This window comes from Trichomycterus rosablanca, chromosome 10 (genome assembly GCF_030014385.1).
Source record: "Trichomycterus rosablanca isolate fTriRos1 chromosome 10, fTriRos1.hap1, whole genome shotgun sequence".
NCBI lineage: Eukaryota > Metazoa > Chordata > Actinopteri > Siluriformes > Trichomycteridae > Trichomycterus > Trichomycterus rosablanca.
In genome coordinates this window covers 30315723-30343694 of record NC_085997.1, presented here as the reverse complement: position 1 = coordinate 30343694, position 27972 = coordinate 30315723, and the positions used below count along the sequence as shown (strand labels likewise).

Sequence of the window (27972 nt, the reverse complement as noted above, 5' to 3'; positions counted from 1 at the left end):
AATGTCCCAACTTTTTTTGGGATGGGGTTTATTTATTTATTAGGATTTTAACGTCATGTTTTACACTCTTTGGCTACATTCATGACAGAAACGGTAGTTACTGGTTACACAAGATTCATCAGTTCACAAGTTTAATGTCAAACACAGTCATGGACAATTTTGTCTCACAATCTCCAATTCACCTCACTTGCATGTTTTTGGACTGTGGGAGGAAACTGGCGCTCCCGAAGGAAACCCACACAGCCACGGGGAGAACATGCAAACTCCACACAGAAAGGAGGGATGTGGTTTATGGATAGAAAGATACCTGATGAATTTGTAACTTACTATTGAATCCTGACCTTCCTGACCTGACCTTAAGACACTTTATTAAGGGTGTATCAGGTTAGTCACTTTTGGTTTTATTTGAAAAAGAAAATTTACTTAAATGTATAATATTTTATTTAGGCACTTACACCAGTCAGATATGAGCAATGACCACATTCACATTTCTGTAGTGAACTGTAAACGATTTAAAGGTAATACATTCAGACAGTAAACTTCAACATACTGTCTTCCTAAAGATACAACTACGAAAATATTTCATACATACATAAATGCATTTCTGATAGATATAAAACGATAAACATACCAAGTACAAAACTTTTGCAGTACTAAACATTTTGACGAGTTTTTTTTTAAAGAAAGCACTTCTAAAATAAGGCCTCCTTCTGTCACAGCCTCACAAATAATAGAATATGCATCTACAAATATCCCCACAGCTAAAAAAGACCCACAGTCTATTACTATTACAGCATGTTATCAGCTACTAGAACATGTAGGCACTAAAAGCTATCAGAAATATAAACAAGCTTGTCATGGTGTTACTTTGAACATCTCCTCCTAGAGCATATCTAGGTGGACAGGATGATCAGTACATATGTGTATATCTCTGAATATCTTTCTTTTCCTGTTTGGGTCTGTTTGTGTTTATCTCTCTATCCTGCTCCATCATTTTTGGTAACTGTTTCCCAAGGGCAAATAATTTCCTTCACCGCTCCTCTTGCTGCACCAGGACTCCCCTCCTCTTCGTCCTCAGAGTCGATGGGGTAGATGCGACATTCAGGAGGAATGTCAACTTTGATCTGGAAAAAACTGAACAATAGACCTGAGATTACAAGACTAACTACAGATGACAAATGTATAAATGTTTATGAATGTAAGTGTCTTATTATACAGTATGTGCATGCTTACATTGCCATAAGCAAAGTCTGTGAACCCTTTGGAATGAATTAGATTTCTGCATTACTTACTTACACTGATCAGCCATAACATTAAAACCACCTCCTTGTTTCTACACTCACTGTCTATTTTATCAGCTCCACTTACCATATAGAAGCACTTTGTAGTTCTACAATGACTGACTGTAGTCCATCTGTTTCTCTACATACCGTTTTAGCCTGCTTTCACCCTGTTCTTCAATGGTCAGGACCCCTACAGGACCACTACAGAGCAGGTATTATTTAGGTGGTGGATGATTCTCAGCACTGCAGTGACACTGACATGGTGGTTGTGTGTTAGTGTGTGCTGTGCTGGTATGAGTGGATCAGACACAGCAATGCTGATGAGTTTTTAAACACATCACTGTCCCTGCTGGACTGAGAATAGTCCACCAACCAAAAATATCCAGCCAACAGCTCCCCGCGGGCAGCGTCCTGGGACCACTGATGAAGGTCTAGAAGATGACCAACTCAAACAGCAGCAATAGATGAGCGAACGTCTCTGACTTTACATCCACAAGGTGGACCAACTAGGTAGGAGTGTCTAATAGAGTGGACAGTGAGTGGAAAAACTCCAGCAGTGCTGCTGTGCTTTATCCACTCATACCAGCACAACACACACTAACACACCACCACCATGTCAGTGTCACTGCAGTGCTGAGAATCACCCACCACCTAAATAATACCTGACCATTGAAGAACAGGGTGAAAGCAGGCTAACAAAGCATGCAGAGAAACAGATAGACTGCAGTCAGTAATTGTAGAACTACAAAGTGCTTCTATATGGTAAGTGGAGCTGATAAAATAGACAGTGAGTGTAGAAACAAGGAGGTGGTTTTAATGTTATGGCTGATCGGTGTATGTATTATCAGATCTGAAGATAAGCTTACTTTTTCCCAGGCCAGAAAGTGAATGATTAATCACTGTGTTTAATAATGTCATAAAAATTTGCAGTTGTAGTACTTCATGGTGATAAGACCACATTTGCCCAATAAATGACTAATAAATGTTGAAATCCAGGTCATTCCAAGGGTTTTACAGAATGTTTATTTAAAAACTATATGTTTTACTAACTTTGCAATCCTTTTGGGCTGGGGTTGTGTGAGCTGCTCCACTCCCAGGGGTTGCACCCTACCTCCCCCTGCTGTCACGGCACATTTTGGTGAGAGGCTGGCAAAAACAGATGGGGCATTGCATCCTCGGCGGAGGATTCGGCTCAGCGAGAGGGCTACGCGGGACTTGGACGCAGGAGGCTGGCTGTCCTCAGACACCGAGGTCTCAGCACTTTCAGTGATGGATGGAAAATGGGACGCGGCAGGACCACTGCCATCAAACCTCCTCTCAGAGGCTGGAGTGCTGTCAATGGCAATGCTGATTGGAGAGGGGCATGCAGCACTGTTGGGCAGGGTCATTAGCCCTGGAGAGGTAGTGGACTGGGGATCACACATACCTGTGTACACAGCCAGATGAGGCACAGGTGCAGTGTAGCGGCACAGCTGGAGAGGACAGCAGTTACAAAAGTTAGTCAAATATAACAACTTCTGTTTAAGCCAAAATCACATTAATAAACTGGTAAGATAACGAGCAATATTTTAATAATTAATCTTTATTAGTATTTATTTTTTAGTATATATTTTTAAATGTGTAGAAACTAATGTTTATATACAAATTAAGACCAAAGGTATTCGGACGCCCCTCCTTATCATATGGTTTACATGTTGCAGCCACACCCATTGATAACAGGTGTATAAAATCATTCATTCATTTATCCTGATCAGGATTGTGGTGGGTCCAATTCACTGGGTGAAAGGTAGGAAACACCCAGGACAGGTTGCCAGTTCACTCACTCACTCACTCACTTTCTTAACCGCTTATCCAATTAGGGTCGCGGGGGGGGGTGATAAAGCCTATCCCAGCTTTTCAATGGACGCAAGGCACACAGTAACACCCTGGACGGAGCGCCAGTCCATTGCAGGGCAGACACACATACACACACCCATAGGGCAATTCAGTGTCTCCAATTAACCTGACTGCATGTTTTTGGACTGTCGGAGGAAACCGGAGCACCCGGAGGAAACCCACGCAGACACTGGGAGAACATGCAAACTCTGCACAGAAAGGACCTGGACCGCGCTGCCTGGGGATCGAACCCAGGACCTTCCTGCTGTGAGACGACAGTGCTACCCACTGAGCCACCGTGCCATCCTAGGTTGCCAGTTCATCACAGGGCAAACACATTCACACACACATACACTCACACTCTCATACCTAGGGCGATTTTAGTATCTCCAATAAACTGGGAGGAAACCGGAGGTACCGGAGGAAACCCACGCAGACACAGGGAGAACATGCAAAACAAACCTGGGAATCAAACCCAGGACCTACTTGCTGTGAGGAGACAGTGCCTCCCACAGAGCCTATGTGCCACCTGGTGTTGTATTAAATAAATTATATGCTCCCATTTTTGTGGCATCAGTTTGGAAAGGTATTTCCGGCTCAGCACGTGTCCGTTTGCACAAAGCAAGGACCATCAAGACATGGTTCTATGGTTTAAGTTTGGTGTGGAGGAACTCTAGTGATCTGTACAGAGCCCTGAGCTCAGCAATGTTGAACACATTTGGGAAAAATTGGACTGCTGATTGCAAGCCAGACATACTCGTCCAACATTAGTGCCCAAGCAAATTCCCACAGAAACATTTCCAGATCTTATAGTAAGCCTTTCCAGAAGAGTTGTGTTGGGCTCCATATTAACACCCATGCTATTAGAATGCAGGTGGGATTTTAGGTGGGCAGGTGTAGCTCAGTGGTTAAGGTACTGGACTAATAATCAGAAGGTTGCCGGTTCAAGCTCCCCCCCCACCAAGTTGTCACTGTTGGGCCCCTGAGCAAGGCCCTTAACCTTCACTTGCTCAAAATTGTATTCAGTCATAAGTCGTTTTGGATAAAAGCGTCTGCTAAGTGCAGCAAATGTAAATGTAGAATGGGATGTTTAACAAGCTTATGGTAGGGTGCCAAGAGAGAAAAAAGAAATTAGAGGCAGGTGCAGTTTCTAATAATGTCTATGGTTTCATTATACAGTGACATTTTAGAGATTTCTAGAGATTTGAACATGACTGTGTTTGGGTCTGCAGTGTGATCTGTATAGAAATGACCAGCTTCAGGTTACTTTTAAGACTGAATGAACAGCCATGCTCTGAAATCTAATGTAAAGTCATCTGTATGTCTCTGAGGTAGCTGGACATTCTGTTGCAAAACCATGGACATTAAGATGGGCTTGCCCCTCCAACCCTTACTGCAGCTATACTACAGCCTCTACCTAGTCCTTTCCCAGGATTTTGGAGCGTCTCTCTGGAAATTTGTGCTCAGTCAGTCAAATGCATTTGTAAAGTCTGGACTAATGCTGGACAAGAAGGCAGCTGACAGCTAAATTTATTAGGCTAAAACAAATAAATTATGATGGATGGATTACACACGTATATCTGCTCTTCTAGGAAAGCTTTCCAATTGATTTTGGAGCTTGTCTGTGGGAATTTGTGCATGTTCAGCCAAAGAAGTGCATCTCTAAGGTCAGGTACCTTATTTTAATGTACCTTATGTCAATACATGTCTTTATAGACTTTGCTTTGTGCACAGGGACAGGGATTTGATTTTTACATGTTAGCAGTGAGTGTGGATAAAACATTAGTACTCATTAGGCAGAAGAGGGTGTCAAATAGTTTTGGCCATAAAATGTACATGTTACACTGTAATGCACTGACATCACATTACTGACTATGAATGACAGATGTATGACATGACCACACAGGACAGTACATTTGGAGAATGCTACCTGCCTGAATGACAGTTTGGTGGAAAAGAAATAATAGGCGGGTGCCGTTTCTAACAGCTTCTAAGGTTTCATTGTACAGTGTCATTCTAGAGATTTGAACATGACTGTGCTTGGGTCTGCAGTGTGGTCCGTATAGAAATAGCCAGCTTTAGCTTACTTATAAGGCTGAATAAAGAGTCAGTCCCTCAAATCTAATGGAAAGTCATCTGTATGACTTTGAGGTTGATGGACATCCTATTGCAAAACCATGGGCATTAAGATGGACTTGCCCCCCAACCCTCACTGCAGATATAACAGCCTCTATCTAGTCCTTTCCCAAGATTTTGGAGTGTGTCTCTGGAAATTTGTGTCCATTCAGTCAAATGCATTTGTAAAGGCTAAAACACATGAATTATGATGGATGGATGGATTACACACATATAGCCGCTCTTCTAGTAAGGCTTTCCACATGATGTTGGAACGTGTCTGTGGGAATTTGTGCATGTTTAGCCAAAAAAGTGCATCTCTAAGGTCAGGTACCCTTTTTTAATGTACCTTATGTCAATACCTGTCTTTATGGGCTTTGTGCACAGGGACACAGTTATGCTTGAACCAAAAAATAAAGCTAAATTTGGAAGCATATGGTTAGTTGGATATATTTGATTTTATACATGTTAGCAGTGAGTGTGGATAAAACATTAGTACTCATTAGGCAGTAGAGGGTGTCAAATAGTTTTGGCCATAAAATGTATATGATACACTGTAATGCACTGTAAATTCTACAAGAATTACATGAATTACATTACTGACTATGAATGACAGATGTATGACATGACCACACAAGACAAGAAATGGTTTGAAAATGCATCTATTACTTTATTACATAAAGGATGAAAAAGCACAGCTCACCAAACAGACACCACAGTGGAGAAGATAAAACAACATGGAACATGATATTTTTTGCAGATGGAATTTCTTTATGTTGTTGATAATGTTTGGTTTACATAATGAACACACAATGACAGAATATGACACAGGATCACAGGCAATCACATGACAATTTTTAAAACATTCATACAATGAAACTGTATGCAGTGCACACCTTCAGGTCACTTCAATATAAACATTGCATTACATTTTTTTCTCCCTTTTTAGCGCGTCCAATTGCCCAATTGCATCATGCTTCCTCTCCACCAATGCCGATCCCCGCTCTGATTGAGGAGAACGAAGTTAACCCACGCCCCCTCTGACACGTGGGCAGCAGCCGTATGCATTTTGTCACCTACACTTTGACGAGTGCATATGTGGATCAGCACTGTGTACAGAGAGACACACCCGTCTCTGTGCAGGTGCCATCAATCAGCCAGCAGAGGTAATTGCATTAGATATGAGAGAGTCCCTATCCGGCTTTTAGTATCCCACCCCTATCTGAACAACAGGCCAATCGTTGTTCATGTGGCTGCTCAGCCTAGCAGGAAGGCAGAGCTAAGATTCGATACAATGTATTCGAGATCTCAGCTCTGGTGTTCAGCGTGTGTTTTACTGCTGCGCCACCTGAGCGGCAACACATGTTGACCAATCATGTAATTTAATGCCTAACCTCAGAACCTCAAAACCCCAGACCTCCTTTCAGGTGAAACAGAGGTTGTTACTGAGGACCACGTCTGGTCTCAGTAATTACTTTTAGACATGTGCCAAGTTCAGGGTCCAGTACAACAACTCTAAGTAAAGTGCATATATCTACTGTATAATAGCAAAACTATATTCTTATATTTAAAATCAGAAAACTGTCTCCTTTGGCCTCTAAAATATTCTCTATTCCTTTGCATCATTTTTTCTGAGCCAGTTTGCTCATAACCTGTGTGATGTCCACTGGGCCACTGGCTGCCAGCTTGGCCTTTTGTGCCTCCTCCTGCTGCCTCAGGATGATGGGGCTCAGGCTGGGCCTTCGCTTTTTGGCATTCTGCTCCAGCTGGGCATCACTGAAATGAGACAAAATGTCACATGAGTTATGACATTTACGCTCTGGCGTGTTCTGCACATTAGTTGGTACAGGGAGCTCCTAATATGAGTTTTGTACCTGAATCTGTGTGGCTCAGGAGCAACAGCCTTTTTCAGAGTGTCTTTAAATACAGTCGACTTCAGATATCGTCCATATGAGTCCTAATAGCGAATCAAATATTAGCTTTATAGTTGAAAAGTCATCAGAATAGCAAATGACTGATTGATGTTGATGGTTTTGGGGAATGTTGCTGACCTTTTTCATGAGCATGTAGATGTGGGTTTGGGCAGCATCCAAGACATAACGATGAGGGTGAGACAGACCCTTCACAGTGATCTCCATGGTCTTTCCATCAATGTTGATCCAGCGAGGAGCTCCACGAGCCAGGAAAGTTCTAAAAGAAAATAAAACAGGTCAAAACCCATCAAATGATACAATATATGGCTAAAAGTATCTGGACATCATTTCTAATTATTGAGTTTATTTGTTATTTGTGATTGGTTTCAAACACACCCATTGCTAAGTAAAATTATTCATTCATCATCTGTTTTACCACCACTTGATCTTGTTCAGGGTCGCGGTGGGTCTGATTCACAGGGCGAAAGGAAGGAAACAGTCCAGACAGGTTGCCAGTCCATCACAAGGCAAACACACACACACCCATACCTAGAGGGACTTCAGTATCTCCAATTAACCTGACTGTATGTTTTTGGACTGTGGGAGGAAACCGAGGCGCCTGGAGGAATTCCACGCACACACATGGAGAACATACAAACTCTAGAAAGAAAGGACCCGGACCGCTTCGCAAAGCCAGCGGTCCCCAACCTTTTTTGCACCACGGGCCGGTTTCATATAAGATATAATTTCACGGACTGGCAGGGGCGGGGGGATTTAAAATAAAATAACTGTACTACTCACAAACGAGCTTTTTTCGCTGCAAAGAGACGCTGCTCCCACCTAGGGGTGATTGGAGACAATAACACCCATAAAAAAGTAGTATTTTCATTGCTGATGTAGCAATCTCTAATTATTTATTCTTTTTCTGCGGCCCACTGACTGGTACCGGCCACTGTGCTGTCAGAGGTTTAAAATTAATTACATAAAACAAATTATATGCTTCCAACTTTGTGGCAACAGTTTAGGGAAGTTCCTTTCTGCATGTTCCTGCCCGGTGTGCACAAAGCATCCAGAAATGTATAAGTCTTATGAAGCTTACTTGTAGATCTGTTGAGCTTTCTCTTTCATTGTAGCTGCAGCCCCCCATTTCAGATCTTCACATGCCTCCCAAAAAGCAAGATTCTCACCTGATGATCAACAGAAATCTTCAAACATCTTCAACATCACAGAGAATGACAAAATTTCAAGTTGTGACTGCTAAGTTTTTGCAAGCATGGTTTGTCTTCCACTGCAGTCGAGGTGGGTATATTGCTGCTCACGCCCTCTCAGACCCTCGCGCAGCCAATCACGGTCCTTACACAGCGTTTGAAGACCCCACCCACATAGTCCGGGCATCCTGCCTTAGCAGAACCGTGTCTGCTTCAGGCACTACCAATTATGCCCGCTAGATGGCGCCCAGCCGACCAACGGTAACGCAGAGTTTTGGACCGAGGAGTTCAGAATCTCGGCGCTAGTGTGCTAGCGGAAATCCCGCTGCACCACCTGGGCACCGCTACAAATCAGTATTAAGTTTTAACACTTTAAATACGAGGCGCTCAGGTGGTGCAGCGTTCAAACACGCTATTCCACCAGTTCTGAGATCTCGAGCTCTCAAGTCGGGCGCCTACACAGACACGCTATTTACTGTGTGCCTCCGGGGGAGGGATGATGGGTCAAACAGGTTTTCTTGTCGCTGGGCAATTACAACCTCTGCTGACAGCCTCGGCCCTCCTCGATCAGGGGTGGGGGTGGCAGCAGCGACGAGAGGAGAGATAAGCTCCAGTTGGTCACGACTGCGGATAAACACTGTCTGTAATAGTGTTGTAAGTATGTTTCAGTTATAATGACCTTATAAATGGACATTTAATGTATGTCACATACCACTAAATTCCTTCTTCAGGAACAGACGGAAATCTGAGCGTCCACGAGGATCGGAGAGCAGCTCACCGAAGCTGAAAGTCCAGCGCTCCACTCTCATTTTTGTAGGGTTCTCAACACTTTTAAAACACACAAAGTTCTCATTGAACCCCAAAAGAACTGTCAGTTTAAAGTGAAATCTAAAAACCAGTGATGAAAACTCACTTTGCCATGTTAAGATCCCAGTATGTTACATCATCAGTTAACCAGGGATTGCTCGGGAGGCATGAATAAAGAAAGGGGTCATGCTGTTTGTATGTTGTTGTGTACTTCACAAGCCTGCAATGACAGTAACAAAATGATGTATAACATATGTACTTTATAAATAATACGTATTACTAACAGGAACAGCATGCGCTGGATGGCCAAAAATATATGGATCATGTATGTTTGACAGATTTTATTTTTAGTTTAGTTTTATTTATATAAACAGCTTTTAAACAATAGAAAATGTCGCAAAACATCTGTACAGACATCTGGGTTGGGGCATCAAAAGGACATCCAGAATCAACAGTGGAAGGGCAAGGAAAAGCTATATGAGATAAACAATGACATAAAATATGTTAGCTGTAGTAGTAAATAAGTCTTGATGACAACATGAAAACCTCATTTTAAAACAATGCCCATTAATCAAAAGCTTCATCCCACTTTGATGCAAGAAAAAGGCTTTGAACTAAATGCTGAAACATGACTACAGGGATTTGCTTTTGTTCAGCCTTTACATTACTAATAAGGTCAGGAACTTATGCTGCGCAATAATTTATCTCTTAGTATTATACTGAATTGAGATAAAAATAGGAAAAATATAGAGCTTGCTTTGTTCTTAGTGTGTTATGCTGAAACACACTATGGGGGTAGGGGGGTGTCTACATATTTTTGGCCATGTGACGTACAGTACAGTGGTACCTTGTAACTCAACATCCCCTAAACTCAAAATATTTGTTTGTACCCTTAAACTCAACGTTTCCCTTAAACTCAACGTGTTCCTTTTTTTTTTTTTTTCATTTTTCTCCCCCTTTAGCGCATCCAATTGTTCAATTTGCATTGTGCTTCCTCTCTGTCTATGCCGAACCCTGCCCTGACCGAGGAGATCGAAGCTAACCCATATCCCCTCCGAAACATGGGCAGCAGCCGGATGCATTTTTGCCACCCACACATTGATGAGTTTGGCGCCACCTAGCGTTGCATGCGGAGAGACACACCCTAAGGGCACTCTTCCTCATCTCTGTGCAGGCGCCTCTAATCAATCGCATTCTGACAGAGAGAGACCCACATCCGGCCAATCGTTACTCATACAGCCACTCAGCCTCGAACCGGTAAGGCAGAGCTGGATTCGATACGATGTACTCAGAATCCAGCTCTGGTTGCAGCGCGTCTTTTTACCGCTGCACCACCTGAGCAGCCCCGTTTGGTTTTTTTTAAATGTATTTATTTAATTTCAAATTAACAATGAACAGTCGCTTTGTTCAGTGCTCGGTTTGAGCGGTGCGGTAATACGTCATCAAAGTGAAGTGCACATATGAGACAAATCTGCATTTGTGTGAAATAACCATCAGATTCACTCTGAAAGCTCCTCATGTATCTGCGTTTATCTGGATTTTCCTCCTGTTTCACTTTTAAACTTGTGTTACAGCTGAGAAAGTTCTGAGCTGTTACAGTTCTGAGAAATTGTAAGAATCAGCTTTTTATTTCAGTGTTTTTATATTATATTTGTGCTATTTTCAGTGTATAAGTGTCAAAAACAACCCCATTATTTTACATTAGCCTAAAATATATGCAAATCCACGGGACCATGGAACGCATCAACAGGTTTAACCATACATCCTTATGGGAAAAAAATACCTTGAAACTCAACGCCTTTTAAACTCAATGCCAGTCCCAGAACCAATTGACGTTGAGTTAGGTACCACTGCACTTAGAATGTACAACAATAAATAAATGAATAAAATGAAGTGTTGTTATATGCCTTACGCTCCAATAGACACAGACGACTTTACTCTTGGTCTCATGATGCACTGTTGAGTGAAGATGATCTGCAGCAGTGGCAAATAATCACATCATTAAAATAGATAATAGATCATTATTTTTATATGACATCAAAGTAAAAGTGAGGCGACTACTTACTATTCTTCTGTAGAAGTCAGATGTTTTTATCTGAAACATATTTAAAGATGGATTAACACAAAGCAGAACATTGTTTATGTGTCAAACTAAATCCTTACAAAATATAAAATACAAACTATACAATAGTATACATTTTTACATACATATACACCGATCAGCCATAACATTAAAACCACCTCTTTGTTTCTACACTCACTGTCCATTTTATGAAGCACTTTGTATTTCTACAATTACTGACTGTAGTCCATCTGTTTCTGCATGCTTTGTTAGTCCTCTTTCAAGCTGTTCCTCAATGGTCAGGACCCCCACAGGACCACCACAGAGTAGGTATTATTTAGGTGGTGGATCATTCTCAGCACTGCAGTGACACTGACTTGGTGGTGGTGTGTTAGTGTGTGTTGTGCTGGTATGAGTGGATAAGACACAGCAATGCTGATGGAGTTTTTAAATACCTCACTGTCACTGCTGGACTGAGAATAGTCCACCAACCTAAAATATATCCAGCCAACAGCGTCCCGTAGGCAGCGTCCTGTGACCACTGATGAAGGTCTAGAAGATGACCAACTCAAACAGCAGCAATAGATGAGCGATCGTCTTTGACTTTACATCTACAGGGTAGACCAACTAGGTAGGAGTGTCTAATAGAGTAGACAGTGAGTGGACATGGTATTTAAAAACTCCAGCAGCGCTGCTGTGTCTGATCCACTCATACCAGCACAACATACACTAACACACCACCACCATGTCAGTGTCACTGCAGTGCTGAGAATGATCCACCACCTAAATAATACCTACTCTGTAGTGGTCCTGACCATTGAAGAACAGTATGAAAGGGGGCTAACAAAGCATGTAGAGAAACAGATGGACTACAGTCAGTAATGAAATATAAAATGCTTCTATATGGTAAGTGGAGCTGATAAAATGGACAGTGAGTGTAGAAACAAGGAAGTGGCTGATCGGTGTACATTTTATACAGCATTTAATTAATGTGAGGAAAAAGCTTATGCCACACCTAGATCACTCATGTCAAAAAGTGAAGGCTAGAAGATATCCTTTCTTACACTAAAATAATGGTTCAGTTAAATATGGCAACCCAAGCCAAAGCATCCCCATACCATTAAGAGGAAGAAGAGGAAGAATGCCTTTGTTTGTCATTCATACATATACAGTACAATGAAATTCTTTCTTCGCATATCCCAACTTGTTTGGAAGCTGGGGTCAGAGCGCAGTGTTGGCCATTGCACAGCGCCCCTGGAGCTGAGAGGGTTAAGGGCCTTGCTCAGGGGCCCAACAGTGACCCAAAGCTCTACCCACTAGGCTACCACTGTCCCATAAAACAAAACCATTTCACAAAAGCTAGATGTAAAGGTAACCATGTCTTTCAAAATTTTCCACTTTCTACTTATCAGTCTATAGAGGATTACTATAAAATTATTTTATAAAATTTAAAATACATTATTTTGAAAATATGACAAATACTATATATACTATATATAGTGTATATATAGTATATAATAGTATTCTATTACATATTATATTTTATAATATATATATAATGCAACTTCTGCAACTAAAACAAATAAAATTTTATTTTCAAGCTAGCTTAATGTTAAAAATAAATGCTAGCATTTCTTTACTGTTAGACAATGTGTGTGTATTTATGTACAAACTGATACAAAACAATATTACATAAACAACTATTTAATCTTTCCTTAGAAATTAAATTAACAAAACAAACTGAAACTATAACATACAAATAGTGATGAATATGTTAAAAAAGTGAGTGTCTGGCCTTAAACTCTCTGTGGGTTTTGTCATCATATAGTTGATAATGTAGTTGATAGTGGTTTCACAAAATCTGAAATGACAGGAAAGAAAGAAGACACACGCAGTTATATACTGTATTTCTATTAACCAAAGTCTGATTTTGCATAAATAATAATCCATGACAGTGACCATCTACAGACAATCCTTTTAGAATATTATGTCTAAATTTAACAAGCTCTTCTGGTGTGTAGCAACAGTAAGATTATTATAGATTAAATCCTCTTGAATAAAGACAGTAGATTAAAAGTGTCCTTGACAGACTAGACATGCACCTCCCTCTACACTAACAGTCTCTGCACAGTGCATGCTTGTGCTTATCAACATCCACGCCTCTGTATGTAAGATATAAAACATAATATATGAAATCAAAACTAAAACTCACCATTTACCTCCTCCTGATTGGGATCTGCCAGTCGCTCTAGACCACAGTCCATCCCACTACTTGTTCCCGGCTGTTCAGTGAATAATAAAATAAGACACTGGTTTGTGCAAATACAATTCACTATATGCTGATATAGTATGTACATGTTAATGTAGGGCTCCTGTGTGCTGTTAGCCATTCCTTTCGCTTAAAAAGAATGCAAAACTAAATGGTAGGATATGATGATATACTGTGTTGAAATGATGTGTGTATTTTATATCACTTCATATTGATATGATTTTTAAGTATTGAAGAGTTCTTTTAAAAAGTTAAGTACATTCATATACCTCCACAGTTCACATAAAATTATTTTCTTTATGCATTTTCTCCCTTTTCTCCCTTTTTAGCGCGTCCAATTGCCCGATTGCGTCATGCTTCCTCTCCACCAATGCCGATCCCTGCTCTGATTGAGGAGAACGAAGCTAACCCACACCCCCATCCGACACGTGGGCAGCATGCCGTATGCATCTTATCACCTGCACTTTGACGAGTGCAGTGCAGCTCAGCGTTGTGTACGGAGAGACACACCATGAGAGCACTCTTTTCTCATTTCTGTGCAGGCGCCATCAATCAGCCAGCAGAGGTCGTAATTGCACCAGTCATGGGAGAGAGACCCCACCTGGCTTAGTCCCGCCCATATCTGAACAACAGGCCAATCGTTGTTCATGTGGCTGCTCAGCCTTAACCAGCAGGCAGAGCTGAGATTTGATACGATGTATTCGAGATCCCAGCTCTGGTTCCAGCACGTGTTTTTACCGCTGCGCCACCTGAGCGGCGTATTATTTTTTTTTAATGTATGAATTTAAATTTAAGTCTGTTTGTATGTTTAAGCAACAAACTAATTCATTAATTCATAAAAAATATCAATCTTTCTTTTAATTTCACCGAAACATAAAAATGTACACAAATTCTTACTTTAGTACAATAATAGTACAATAATAATCACATAGGTAGAAACACTCTGAGTAAATATAAAATAATAATACTAAAAGTACTAAAAGTACAGTTCGTTCATTTCCTATATAACATAAATTTAACAATAAGTAAAATAAATAGAAAATAAAATATTTAATTAATTTACCCAAGAAATGTGATAGACGTCATAGACCATTACTCTTTGAAAATAATTCAGTAGCTTTTTGAATAACTTTAGAGAAAATAACCAGGTCCATGATGGATATGATATTCTAATATCGATTTATTTTAAATGACCAAACTGAGGTTGCACTTTGTGTTTTTCTGTGATGTGACCTACAAAAATGGGCAGTGATAGCTCAACAGTTATGGTACCGGCCTAGTATTTGCAAGCCCCACCACTGCTGCCATTGTTCGGCCACGTAACTCTCGCTTGCTTGCGTCTGCTGAATTTCATGTCATTTGTCCGAATGTCATTTGAATGTTTCAATGATACAAGTTTGATTGGAGGAAGGCTGTATGGGGATTAACCCTTTTGCCACTGCAACAGTTACTCCTACTGTTTGGTCAAGGTGCCATCAAGTGTGAGTAGAAAGAATACTGAGGGAATAGACCAGATCTAAGTATGTGCTGATAATCTGCCAGTGGTAAGTGTAAAGATGTGGCCAGTGGCTTTACATGTTTGGGAGGAGGCATGTGCAAGCCTGAAGCCTACTCAGCCAGCAGGGGCATTGTGTGGCAGGCCAAGGTCGCCCAAGGTCCAGCGCATATGTTGGATTGTTATAAGTCACACCATAGAAACACAGTGCAGTGTATAATATTATCTGTATAAAAATTACAACGTTTATGAGATAGTTTAATGACAAAAAAGAATTGCCTTATTACTTACAGGTGGTCTGTGTACTACCCAGTAGGCCCTCTCCTGGCAGTCAAATACCACCCGATCTGGTTTCTTCCTTTCTTTTCCTGCCCTGTGTAGAGCGTCAATGGATTTATTCAATCAGATTTTCGCACCATAAGCTTTCAGTGAAATTTATAATAATATTATTAATAATATTACTGCCAGGGCGGCACGGTGGCTAAGTGGGTAGCACTGTCGCCTCACAGCAAGAAGGTCCTGGGTTTGATCCCCAGGTGGGCAGTCCGGGTCCTTTCTGTGTGGAGTTTGCATGTTGTGGGTTTCCTCCGGGTGCTCCGGTTTCCTCCCACTTTCCAAAGACATGCAAGTGAAATTGTCCATGACTGTGTTCAATATAACCTTGAACTGATGAATCTTGTGTAATGAGTAACTACCGTTCCTGTCATGAATGTAACCAAAGTGTAAAACATGACGTTAAAATCCTAATAAACAAACAAACAAATATTACTGCCATACCTGTACTGTTCTTTGGCTTGCATCACTATAAAGTCCCACTTGTGGTTCATCCATTTATGTAGATGATTGTACTGCTCCTGTGGTGAAAAAAATCTTAATTTTTTTTCTGCAAATGTACACTGTAGATGGATACCATGGAAACTATGGCTGATAAAACCACTTATAAAAGGTGGATAGAAATACAGTCATAAAATGTTCACCTGTTCATGCACTTCTAACATCCCCTTTTTACGTATATTTCTCTTTGCCAAGTAGATTGCTTGAAAGATTAATAAATAAATGTTAGATTTGCCATAAAACTGTTTATATTTAACATTTTTAAATAAAACAGTATTTTTGGCTTACAGTATACAGTGCATATATTTAAAATATTAAATTAAATATTAACATTTAATTACTAGGGGCCGCTCAGGTGGCGCAGAGGTAAAACACACGTTAGAACACCAGAGCTGGGATCTCAAATACATTGTATCGAGTTTCAGCTCTGCCTGCCGGCTGGGCTAAGCAGCCGCATGAACAATATTGGCCTGTTGTTCATATAGGGGTGGGAGATTAAGCCGGATAGGGACTCTCTCATGACTAATGCAACTACGACCTCTGCTGGCTGATTGGTGGTGCCTGCACAGAGACGAGGAAAGAGTGCGCTGATAAGGGTGTGTCTCTCCGTACACAGTGCTGAACCGCATTGCACTTGTCAAGTGTAGGTGACAAAATGCATACGGCTGCTGCACACATGTCGGAGCTTCGTTCTCCTCATTTAGACCCGGGGTCAGCATCAGTTGAGAGGAACCATGACGTAATTGGGCAATTGGATGTGCTATAGTCAGGAGAAAAAGGGGAGAAAATGCATAAACAAAAAAAAAATATAACAATTCATCACTGACCATAATCTGTGTCTTCCACTGGCCACTGCTGTGCAGGCCAGAAATACGGTGTCTATAAAAGAAAGGTAAACACTTACCAGTCTCATTAATTAAGGAAAATCTGATGTTAGAAAATATGCATATACTATTTTTTATTGTTTGATATGGGTGTGTGCTAATGCTACCTGAAAGCGATACAGTGAGGCATCTGGTTTAATAATGAGTCTCTTGTGATCCTGCAGTGGGTAGATGTATCCGTAGGCCACCATCATGGTACCCATGGCTCTGGCCTCTTTAAATAACAATGATAGAAACAATAATTATATTATATGTATTTTATTTAAAGGAATTTCGGTCAGTACATATAGGCGTAGCCTACTAAATTACTGAATGCTAACATGTGGCAGACTAAATATTGAATAACGTTTGTTCACAGAAATGAACAATGAGTTTCTCTGATGTTTAATTTTTGCTGAAACAACAAAGTGTGGCAGAAATTAAGTCCTTGCAGAAGCAAGGACTAACATGAAGCCTAACATCAAGCCTTCAGAAAGCTTTTACATCATATTTTACATCTTGTACTAAAGGAATAAAACACTATTTTTTCTAAATGATATTTCAACAATTGGTGCTTTAATGGTGATGTTGGAGAGCTTTGTCTAATAAGCTTAGTCATCATGTCCAAAAGGTACTTAATGAGATTTTATCATTAAGCAGATCCTAGAAATGACCAACTAGTTCAAATTACCAGGTTCAGTAAATGTAATAAAGCAGAAGAATTACCAAACTATAAAGTATTTCAACCCACGTTGTGCACCCTTGCTCTAAGGGTATATATGAAATCAAATAATGCCAACAATAATGTCCTCAAAGCACTTGTATTCATTATGATTCCCTATTTATTTACATTTACAGCATATTAGCAAACACTTTTTCCAAAGTGACTTACAGTACTGTGACAGTATACTGTCTAAGCAATTGAAGGGTTAAGGGCCTTGCTCAAGGGCCCAACAGTGGCAACCTGGCAGTGGTGGGGCTTGAACCAGCGACCTTTGGATTTCTAGTCCACTACCTTAACCTTTAGGCTACAACTGCCTATTATATATTTATTTATAAAAATATATAATGAGTACAAATATACACATACATACACACACATACAGTACATATAAGTATGTTTACATAAGCAAAAGTAAATGATCCTACTTACCAGCAAAATCTATTTTAAAATGATTTGCAATCCATTCAACAATATCTTCTCCTAAAGCACATAAAACGTATGGTTAGTTACAACATGTAGGTATAACAACTGCCTAATTTATTATCTATAAACCTTGCAGTACATATTTCAGTGGGTGAAATTTGCTGAACATCAGTAGTGCACCTTTTTTTTTTATTTATGCGTTTTTCTCCCATTTTCTCCCCAATTTAGTGTAGTCAATTTGTCTTCCGCTGCTGGGGGATCCCTGATTGCAGTCGAGGTGGGTATATTGCTGCTCACGCCTGCTCCAACCCGCGTGCAGCCCTTAGCGGAACCCTTTTTCACCTATGCACTCTGCACAGTCGCCTCTCTATCTGCTAATCAGGGTCCTTACACAGGGTTGGAAGACCCCACCCACATTGTCCGGTCATCCCACCCTAGCAGAGACGTGTTTGCTGCAGGCACTGGCAATTATGCCCGCTAGATGGCGCCCAGCCGACCGGTGGCAACGCCGAGTATCGAACCGAGGAGTTCAGAATCTTGGCAATGGTGTGCTAGCTGCACCAAGTATTGCATCTTTTAAGTAATTTGCTTGCACTTTACCTAATCTGTATGATTTTACAATGTTAATTTAGATGGGACGGTTTTCTTAGTAAAAATAGCAAAAGAAACAGAGGAAGACTAAATGTGTTTGCTCCCCTAGACCAGGTTAATGTACAGTATTTCTATTTTAATATACTTGATTTCACTCAGGAAGAGCTTGATAATTAGCTCCTGATAAGTGCTGGTGCACAGCAGGCTTCAGTGACTGATGCTGGGAAATAAAACTGGTGTGACGGGTAAAATGCAAACAGAAAATTAACTATAGAGAAAAGGGCAGAATATAATCTTAGAAGGGCACCTGTCCAACAAGCCAAAAAGTACAGTACAACCACTGTAGATGGAAAAAGTGGAAAAGTTGGGTGGTGCGGTGGTAAAAACATGCAAGCCCACCAGTGCTGCGATCTCAAGCACTCTGCCATCAGTCGACCGGGTGCCCACACAGACACATGATTGGCTGTGTACCTATAGGGGCAGGGCTAATGGTTAAAACAGGGTGCAAAGAGTCTCTGCCAACCGTTTAAGGCACCTGCAGGGTGGGGCGGCTAATCACAAATGGCTTTGTGTGGCAGTACTGGGCTCTGTGAGATGCCACATCTGGCAGATAAAACGAAGCAATTAAGCATCTGTGTGCATGTCGGAATGCCAATTTAAGCAATGTCATGACAAAAACTACACATAAATAGCTTCATAAAGAAGGTTTTAGTGGTTCGGCACCTGTTCACAATCTTAGAATTACCATGCAGAATGCAAAATGTTATTTAAAGTGGATTAAAGAATTCCAGTTTTGGACTCTGGAGTGAACATCTGGAAGGAGTTATATGTCTGTGTTCTCCCTGTGTCAATGTGACACCCTACATCCCTAAAACATGCAAAGAGTCTACTTTAACTACTCAGGTGTGTGTAAGTTAATAAATTACAGAGCGTATGATGCCTTGTGATGGATTGATGCCCTGCCCAGAATGTATTTACACATTGACCCCAGTGTTTTTGAGTAGCTACAAACCAACAATGACCCTAATCAGGATAAAGCAGTTACTGAAATAACACAGTAATTAGTTAAATAGTTGTTTGAAGCTGAATTCAAATATGCATTTACTGCAAAGAGTGCATGGGCCATTAGGTATACTGCTGATATACACTGATCAGCCATAACATTAAAACCACCTCCTTGTTTCTACACTCACTGTCTATTTTATCAGCTCCAACTTACCATATAGAAGCACTTTGAAGTTCTACAATTACTGACTGTAGTCCATCTGTTTCTCTACATACCTTTTTAGCCTGCTTTTACCCTGTTCTTTAATGGTCAGGATCCCCACAGGACCACCACAGAGCAGGTATTATTTAGGTGGTGGATCATTCTCAGCACTGCAGTGACAATGACATGTTTGTTAGTGTGTGTTGTGCTGGTAAGAATGGATCAGACACAGCGGCGCTGCTGGAGTTTTTAAATACCATGTCCACTCACTGTCCACTCTATTAGACACTCCTTCCTAGTTGGTCCACCTTGTAGATGTAAAGTCAGAGACGATCGCTCATCTATTGCTGCTGTTTGAGTTGGTCATCTTCTAGACCTTCATCAGTGGTCACAGGACGCTGCTCATGGGTGGCTGCTGGCTGGATATTTTAGGTTGGTGGACTATTCTCAGTCCAGCAGTGACAGTGAGGTGTTTAAAAACCTCCATCAGCGCTGCTGTGTCTGATCCACTCATACCAGCACAACACACACTAACACACCACCACCATGTCAGTGTCACTGCTGTGCTGAGAATGACCCACCACTCAAATAATACCTGCTCTGTGGTGGTCCTGGGAGAGTCCTGACAATTGAAGAACAGCATGAAAGGGGGCTAACAAAGCATGCAGAGAAACAGATGGACTACCGTCAGTAATGGTAGAACTATAAAGTGCTTCTATATGGTAAGTGAAGCCAATAAAATGGACAATGTGTGTAGAAACAAGGAGGTGGTTATAATGTTATGGCTGATTGGGGTATAGTAGCAGTCTTGCCCTCGCTGGCAGGTTATGATCGAGTGTAACGGTCCACAGCCAGCATGAGATCTCTTAATTGGAGACAAATGAAACCCCGCGTGAGTATTTCAGAGCAGTTTCGTTAATGAGGAAGGTGGGTGGCCCTGCTGATCTGATACATGTGATTTCACTAAATCATTCATAAACACATTGTATAGATAGATCTCACTTTAAAATGTCATCAGGCAAAGTTTGGCTAAAATCTGTACAGTATTTAACGCCTCTGTTTCATATTTTAAATTCGTCATGTTTTCGGAGCTGAGAATAAAGGCGACGAGGCTCTTTTCCTACGGCCTCTCTGTCTTAAGGAGGGAGTCATTACAGCCGGCTGCACTGGGGTTGTCATGGCAATAGATACTTCAATCCTAGACCTACATAAGAGTACTGTAATAACTAGCATGGTCAAGGAGAAATCTCGCTCAAAATATCAATGTGTGTGGAAGAGCCTCACCAGACCAAGTGATATTTATGTATTACCTTCTGCATTAAGCATGGCTGTATTACCTGTAATGGCATGAGGAATGGTGGTGATGACCAGTCTCTGGGTCTGTGATTTTACCCCGGTCTTAGGATCTTGCATTTCCAACACCAGAGCTTCCATCTGTCACAATTATAAACATTAGAAATTAAAAATAATTTTATTATTAATATAATTATTATTATTATTATTATTACATATTTTGCAAATATGAACAAATTGTAAATTCAATGCCTGGAACACATTTAAAAAATATTGGGATGGGGCAAAATGGAGTGAAAGTTCATAGAATATTAAAGTTACATCATTTTAAAACATTCCACAAACAGCAGGTGAATTGGTAACAACTCTATCTATCTCTTTCCTCGGCTGCTCCCGTTAGGGGTCGCCGGCAGATCGTGATCCGCATTATTTATTTATTTTTTAATATATTTTATTTATGCATTTTCTCCCTTTTTCGCGCGTCCAATTGCCCGATTGCATCATGCTTCCTCTCCACCAACGTCGATCCTTGCTCTGATTGAGGAGAACGAAGCTAACCCACACCCCCATCCGACACGTGGGCAGCATGCCGTATGCATCTTATCACCTACACTTTGACGAGTGCAGTGCAGCCCAGTGTTGTGTACGGATAGACACACCATGAGAGCACTCTTTTCTCATCTCTGCGCAGGCGCCATCAATCAGCCAGCAGAGGTCGTAATTGCACCAGTCATGGGAGAGAGACCCCATCCAGCTTAGTCCCGCCCATATCTGAACAACAGGCCAATCGTTGTTCATGTGGCCGCTCAGCCTTAGCCGGTAGGCAGAGCTGAGATTCGATACGATGTATTCGAGATCCCAGCTCTGGTTCCAGCGTGTGTTTTTACCGCTGCGCCACCTGAGCGGCCCGCATTATTGATTTGGCACAGTTTTTACGCCGGATGCCCTTCCTAACACAACCCTCCCTATTTATCCGGGCTTGGGACCCACACTACAATGCACTGGTTTATGCATCTTAGTGGCTAGGTACCTATAGGACAATTCAGTGTCTCCAATTAGCCTGGCTGCATGTTTTTGGACTGTGGGAGGAAACCGGAGCACTCGGAGGAAACCCACGCAGACACGGGAAGGGAAGAACATGCAAATTCATACAGAAAGGACTCGGACCTCCCCACCTGGGGATCAAACCCAGGACCTTCTTGCTGTGAGGTGACAGTGCTACCCACTTAGCCACCGTGACGCCCGTGAATTGGTAACAAGTGAAGTTATAATAATTGGGTAAACTGGGATAATTAGGTCACTACTTTGTACCAACCTTTGTGAGTGAATTATTGCAAGATTGCAAATAATTTAATGGTCTTTCACCATCTATTATACATAATAGTATAAAAACCTTTGGGGAAACCAGAGAGATCTCCATCCGTTTAGTAATGTAGTAATGTTTACTAATGTAGCCACATTTTATTGGTAGCTTGGGATTTTATTATTATTGTTATAATTATTATTATTATTTTACATGGGCGTTATTGCACATAAAAAATTATATGCAGTGCAGACTCTACAGACTTTAAATCTATAAAAAATTATAATAGTAATTGATTTTAATTGTTACATGTATTATATAATTACTAATTATATAACATATTAATAATGTGAAAACTTTATTTATATAAACTAAATGTATTTATGTGTCACTGTGCATCATAAACCTTGATTGTTATTTTACCCATTTTTATATTTGTTAACAAGTGAGCTGTGTAAAGCTCTGTAACATACAGCAGTAAGTTATGAAGCCTTCTCTGCTGGACACTTGCATGCTGTTTCATGCCCTGATTCCTGAGCCCTTTGAAATATAGGGGATTGATTGGTTACTCTCTGTGCTGTTTGAAGTCACTTCTATCTTTGTCAGGATGTCTGGCTTTTGAAGCTGGTTTGGGGAATCATGCTCCTTCATATGGATCACAGTAAGCTCTTAGTCCAGCGATGGGCCCATTACTATCCCAGTGGCAGCCCAACATCGACCTCTCAAATAATAAATATACTTGTAACCAAGGAGGCATTTGTAGAGTAGAAATAAATAAAGGAGGAAAGTAACGAATTACATTTACTCGCGTTACTGTAATTGAGTAGTTTTTTGTGTACTTGTATTTTTTAAAGTAGATTTTACAACCTGTAATTTTACTTTTACTTAAGTTTATTTTGTATTAAGAATTGTAATTCATTTTAAATAACATCCGTTACTGAGTAAGAAAAACGCTAAAGAAAACGCGTCTGGGAAACTGCTGCAGTGAATGCTGGGATGGAGAATAAACTGTCGCTAAAATCTCAAAAAGATGGACAGACAAGTCAGACGCCTGTGCGAGCCCATTTAAATGTGAAGTTGAAGTCGAACCAAATGAAGCAAACCCCTGGCCATATCTGAGGGACCACTTTGGCTTCAAGCACAATAAAGGCAACAGCTGTATTATGCAGTGTAAGCTGTGTTTGCCTAGAGGGAAACAGCATTTATTTGAGGTGATTTATTGAGGATAAATGTTTTAAATGTTGTATGATGTTTTTTCTTTTATATTGTAATTAAAAACAACTATTGTGAGATTTATATCCACTTGTCCTGTTTGCATTACACAGGAGAGACACCCACTCCTTCTGTTAAAAAAGTAACTAAGTAACGTTTACTCTGAGTACATTTTAAATAAGTTACTTTTTACTTGTTACTTGAGTAGATATTTAGACTAGTAATTTTACTTGTACTTAAGTAAAAAATCATCAAAGTAATAGTACTTTTACTTGAGTACAATATTTTAGTACTCTTTTCACTTCTAGAAATAAATTATAGAAATCAATATGAATATTGCAAGAAAGTATCATGATAAATTTCTGAACACCAATATACATCAACAAAAAGTAATTTTGAACGAGATGAGAAAGAAAGTTATTTAAAAACTGGAAAGGATCACAAATCCCAAATACAAGAGTTATTATCTTGATATGGAAGAAACTTAGGAGTATGTAGGACATACAACAAGGCAACAATTCAATATATAACAGCAAGTCTGCATTAGAATAGCTTAATAGTAAGAAAATAAAGGCTTTTGAGTGACCTAGTAAAAGTCCTGACTGGAACCCAATTAAGACGCTGTGACAGGTCCTTGATGCTAAAGGTGGCAAAACTAGTTTTTTTATGCATTTTCTCCCATTGTCTCCCAATTTAGTGTAGTCAATTTGTCTTCCGCTGCTGGTATATTCCTGATTGCGGTCGAGGTGGGTATATTGCTACTCACGCCTCCTCCAACCCGCGCGCAGCCCTTAGCGGAACCCCTCTTACCCATGAATTCTGCCCAGGCGCCTCTCTAGCTGCTAATCAGGGTCCTTACACAGCATTTGAAAACCCCACCCACATAGTCCATCATCCCGCCCTAGCAGAAACGTGTCTGCTGCAGGCACTGCCAATTATGCCTGCTAGATGCCACCCAGCCAACCGGTGGCAACGCCAAGTTTTGAACCGAGGAGCTCAGAATCTTGGCGCTGGTGTGCTAGCAGAGTATCCTGCTGCGCCACCTGGGTGCCTGCAAAACTAGTTTTTCATTAAAGGAAGCAATTACTTTTTTCACATCAGCATAACTCAGAGTCGTACAAACATACTAAATAGACAAAAGTTATGGGACAGCCCTTTTTTTAAATTTTTCCTCTTTTTCTGCCCCTTTTAGCGCATTCAATTGTTCAATTTGCATCGTGCTTCCTTTCTGTCTATGCCGAACCCTGCCCTGACCGAGGAGATCGAAGCTAACCCATATCCCCTCCAAAACATGGGCAGCAGCCGGATGCATTTTTGCCACCCACACATTGATGAGTGTGGCGCCACCTAGCGTTGCATGTGGAGAGACACACCCTAAGAGCACTCCTTTCTCATCTCTGTGCAGGCGCCTCTAATCAGCCGGCAGAGGTCGTAATCGCATTCTGACAGAGAGAGACCCACATCCGGTTCTTTGTCCCGCCCCCCAACTGAGCAACCGGCCAAACGTTGCTCATACAGCCACTCAGCCTCGAACCGGTAAGGCAGAGCTGGATTCGATACGAGGTACTCAGAATCCAGCTCTGGTTGCAGCGTGTCATTTTACCGCTGCGCCACCTGAGCGGCAGCCCTTTAAATTTTTTTAATTAATGTGTTTCAGCCACAACAATTGCTAACAGGTCTAATAACATTAATTATATGAAGGAACTTATATGCTTCTAACTTTGCAGCAACAGTTTAAGGAAGGCCATTTCCTATTCCATCATCACTGTGTCCCTCTGCACAATAAAGACATGAAAAAAATCTTGGTTAAATAAAACTCCAGTGGGCTGCACAGAGCCCTGACCTCAGCCTCACTAAAAGCTTTGGATTGAACTGGAAAACCAATTTAGTCTTTCTTGACCAACATCAGTGCCCAGCCATGCAAATGCTCTTTTGACTGAATGGGCACAAATTCCCACAAACATACTTCAAAGTCTTGTTCACAGAAGTGTGGAGGTCACTCTGACTTAATACCATTTGTAATTAAAATTGTATTTGAAATAGGATGTCCGACAGGCTCATGGTCAGGAGTCTAAATACTTTTAGCTATATAGTGTAAGAGTGGTTTACTCATGGTAATACCTGATAATACCTGCTTAGTGTTAGAGCCTCAGAAATGCTTAGTACTTCTTTCCAGATGTTGGCCTATTTTTTATTTATTGCTTGAGTTAAAAAGTATGACGTGGGATTTACATTCAACAAAGATGTCCAAGAGGTGTTCAATTAACTGGCCTTTCTAATTAAATTCGGCAACTGCGTGATTAAGTAACTATTTTTATAGATTCATTTGAGTCTACAATAAAACACTGAATGAGCTAACATTTGTTTCACTGGTTTTGAAAGTATAGCGATTCACAAATACACCATTAGTATACCTGTCATGTCAATTAATGTGACTGATAAACATTTATTTTCAGTAAGCACTTCATTCGGTTCAGAAATACACCCTAAGAAGGTGCTAATCCATCTCAGGGCAGAACATACTCAACATTTCACTCATCACATCCACTCACTGAAATGTTTATAGAAGACGGGTGGAAACCGGAGTACCCTTTAGAAACCCACACAGAAACATAGAAAACATGCACAATTCCTTAAAGATGCTGACTGTAGGCGAAGACTGAACCCAGGTCCTCAGGTTCTTTACATAAATGGATGATGCTGTACAGCACCCACTATACCAGCTGTGCCACCGTGTTTGGTAAATGACATTTTTCCTTTTTATCTAAGAATTCATGACATGTTTGTTGGATGAAAATGAAATCTAGGCCTATAGATGGATATAAAATGTCTGTTCTAACAATGCTGTCTGGTATGAAGTCATGTTAAGCTCATGAGCACTATTGTTGTTAGTCAACACGTCTGGAGATGAGGATGAAAACAGTTACAGCAACAGTTTTCTTTAGATAAGATTCCAAATGTAGAAGCATTTATTTATGATTCAAGACAGCAAATGTATCATTTTAGTAACCAAATGGTCCAATGGATCAATTAACAGATTGATCTATTTAATAGAAAAATCATTTTAAGCTGTAATTAATGGTCGTGATTGAACAACAAAGATGTAAAACATTCATGTATTGTGTTAAATGCAAAGAAAAGTAAGAAAAACAGCTGATGGTGGTATTTGAGCATGTAATCATGAACGCACCTTTTTCAGACATGCCATGCGCGGTCTGTAGCGCTGTCCATGATCCCGCACGTTTCTTATGGTCATGTCTGCTTCTTGAGCAGAACCAGTAACTCACAGTCCGCCAATAACAGACGAGGATCGAAGAATGAAATGTTAAGAGCCTCTGCTGTTCGTGACAGTCTTTCTAATTCTGCCGGTGTCTAATCTCAGCTCTGTTATTATATAGCTCCATACAGAGATGATGCTGCTCTTCACCAATCAGATAGCAGCTCCGCACCTCCTGTCTGTAACGTCCTGAATATGAGCTGATACACACACACACACACACACACACACACACACACACACACACACACACAGACGCTAGAGGGAGCTGTTTCCTGTGATCACTATCTGTCAGTGTTCCTGGCTTTGTTGTTATAGAATAGAATGCCTTTATTTGTCATGTACAATGCCTCCTCCATGCAAAACACAGTATATCTTGTAAGTGGAAAAACATGGAACCACCAACAGTGGGTCAGTGGTTGAAATCTCTCTCATAGTGTATGGCCATGGAAAAACTGACATTTGTGAAGAAAAAGAAGTCATGACAATTTTGGAAGATCTGGAGAAAATTTTACCAGTTTTTGGAAAAGGAGACAACTAGAGAGTTCTTGGATACTTAATATATGATAATGATATTTGATGCTGTTGTAAAACCACATCTGTATTTTTGTAGATCACTGCATTTTTATTTTTAATTTTTAATTTTTTATGTTATTGTTCTGTTGTACATGTGTATGTAGATGTATAAGTATGTATAATGTCACTTTGTTCAGTGCTAGGCTTGAGCAGTGCATTGAAACGTCATTAAAGTGCGAATATGAGATGAATCTGCATTTGTGTAAATACTATACACATGTATCTGTGTTCAGCTGGATTTTCCTCACTGTTTCACTTTTAAACTTGTGTTACAGCCCGGGATTCTGAGACATTGTGAGAATCAGCTTTTCCGAGAGTCTAAACCACTTATCGTTAAAAAAATCCTAATGTGACTTAATATATTAAAAGAGCGACATAGAAACACTAATCCCCTCTTAATTATTTCTGCTTATAAGTTCTCTCCACTACATCTCTTTACATCTCTACAATTAAGAAGCATAGGGAAACAATAAAGAAGTAAAGGTAAAGTGCAGGTTTAATTGTATTCTTTATTGGTTTTTAACTGTTTTCAATTGCATTTCAGTGTTTTTATATACTATTTGTGTTATTTTCAGTGTATAAATGTCAAAAACAACCCCATTAATTGACATTAGCCTAAAATATATGCAGCTCCATGAGACC

At 40.5% G+C, this 27972-nt stretch overlaps 1 protein-coding gene across 2 annotated transcripts; it reads right to left on the bottom strand.

Annotated features, from left to right (window-relative positions):
• Positions 1–29: 29 nt before the first annotated feature.
• On the bottom strand, positions 30–26733 carry rgs9b (regulator of G protein signaling 9b). Of its 2 annotated transcripts, XM_063003785.1 has the most exons (17): positions 26668–26733; positions 21007–21103; positions 17878–17928; positions 16853–16959; positions 16689–16740; positions 16005–16063; positions 15805–15881; positions 15319–15400; positions 13483–13545; positions 11267–11296; positions 11114–11175; positions 9308–9421; positions 9107–9222; positions 8286–8373; positions 7325–7463; positions 7148–7230; positions 6881–7049 (listed from the first exon to the last, which is right to left on the bottom strand). In XM_063003785.1, the coding sequence occupies exons 1-17, from the start codon at positions 26731–26733 to the stop codon at positions 6896–6898; spliced, it is 1440 nt and encodes a 479-aa protein (XP_062859855.1). In that variant the 3' UTR covers positions 6881–6895. The 2 variants fall into 2 exon arrangements, with proteins under 2 accessions (XP_062859854.1, XP_062859855.1); XM_063003784.1 differs by lacking the exons at positions 15319–15400; positions 16689–16740; positions 16853–16959; ... (1 more) ...; positions 21007–21103; positions 26668–26733 and adding exons at positions 30–1134; positions 2334–2755 and having other exon boundaries at positions 6926–7049; positions 16005–16056.
• Between the last annotated feature and the right edge of the window lie 1239 nt (positions 26734–27972).

Coding starts and splice junctions, on each gene's coding strand:
- rgs9b (XM_063003784.1), bottom strand. CDS start 15,858: ATGGATGAACCACAAGTGGGACTTTATAGTGATGCAAGCCAAAGAACA. Junction 7,231..7,324: donor TCTACATGCTCATGAAAAAG/GTCAGCAACATT, acceptor ATTCGCTATTAG/GACTCATATGGACGATATCT. Junction 1,135..2,333: donor CAGCCCAAAAGGATTGCAAA/GTTAGTAAAACA, acceptor TCTATTGTTCAG/TTTTTTCCAGATCAAAGTTG.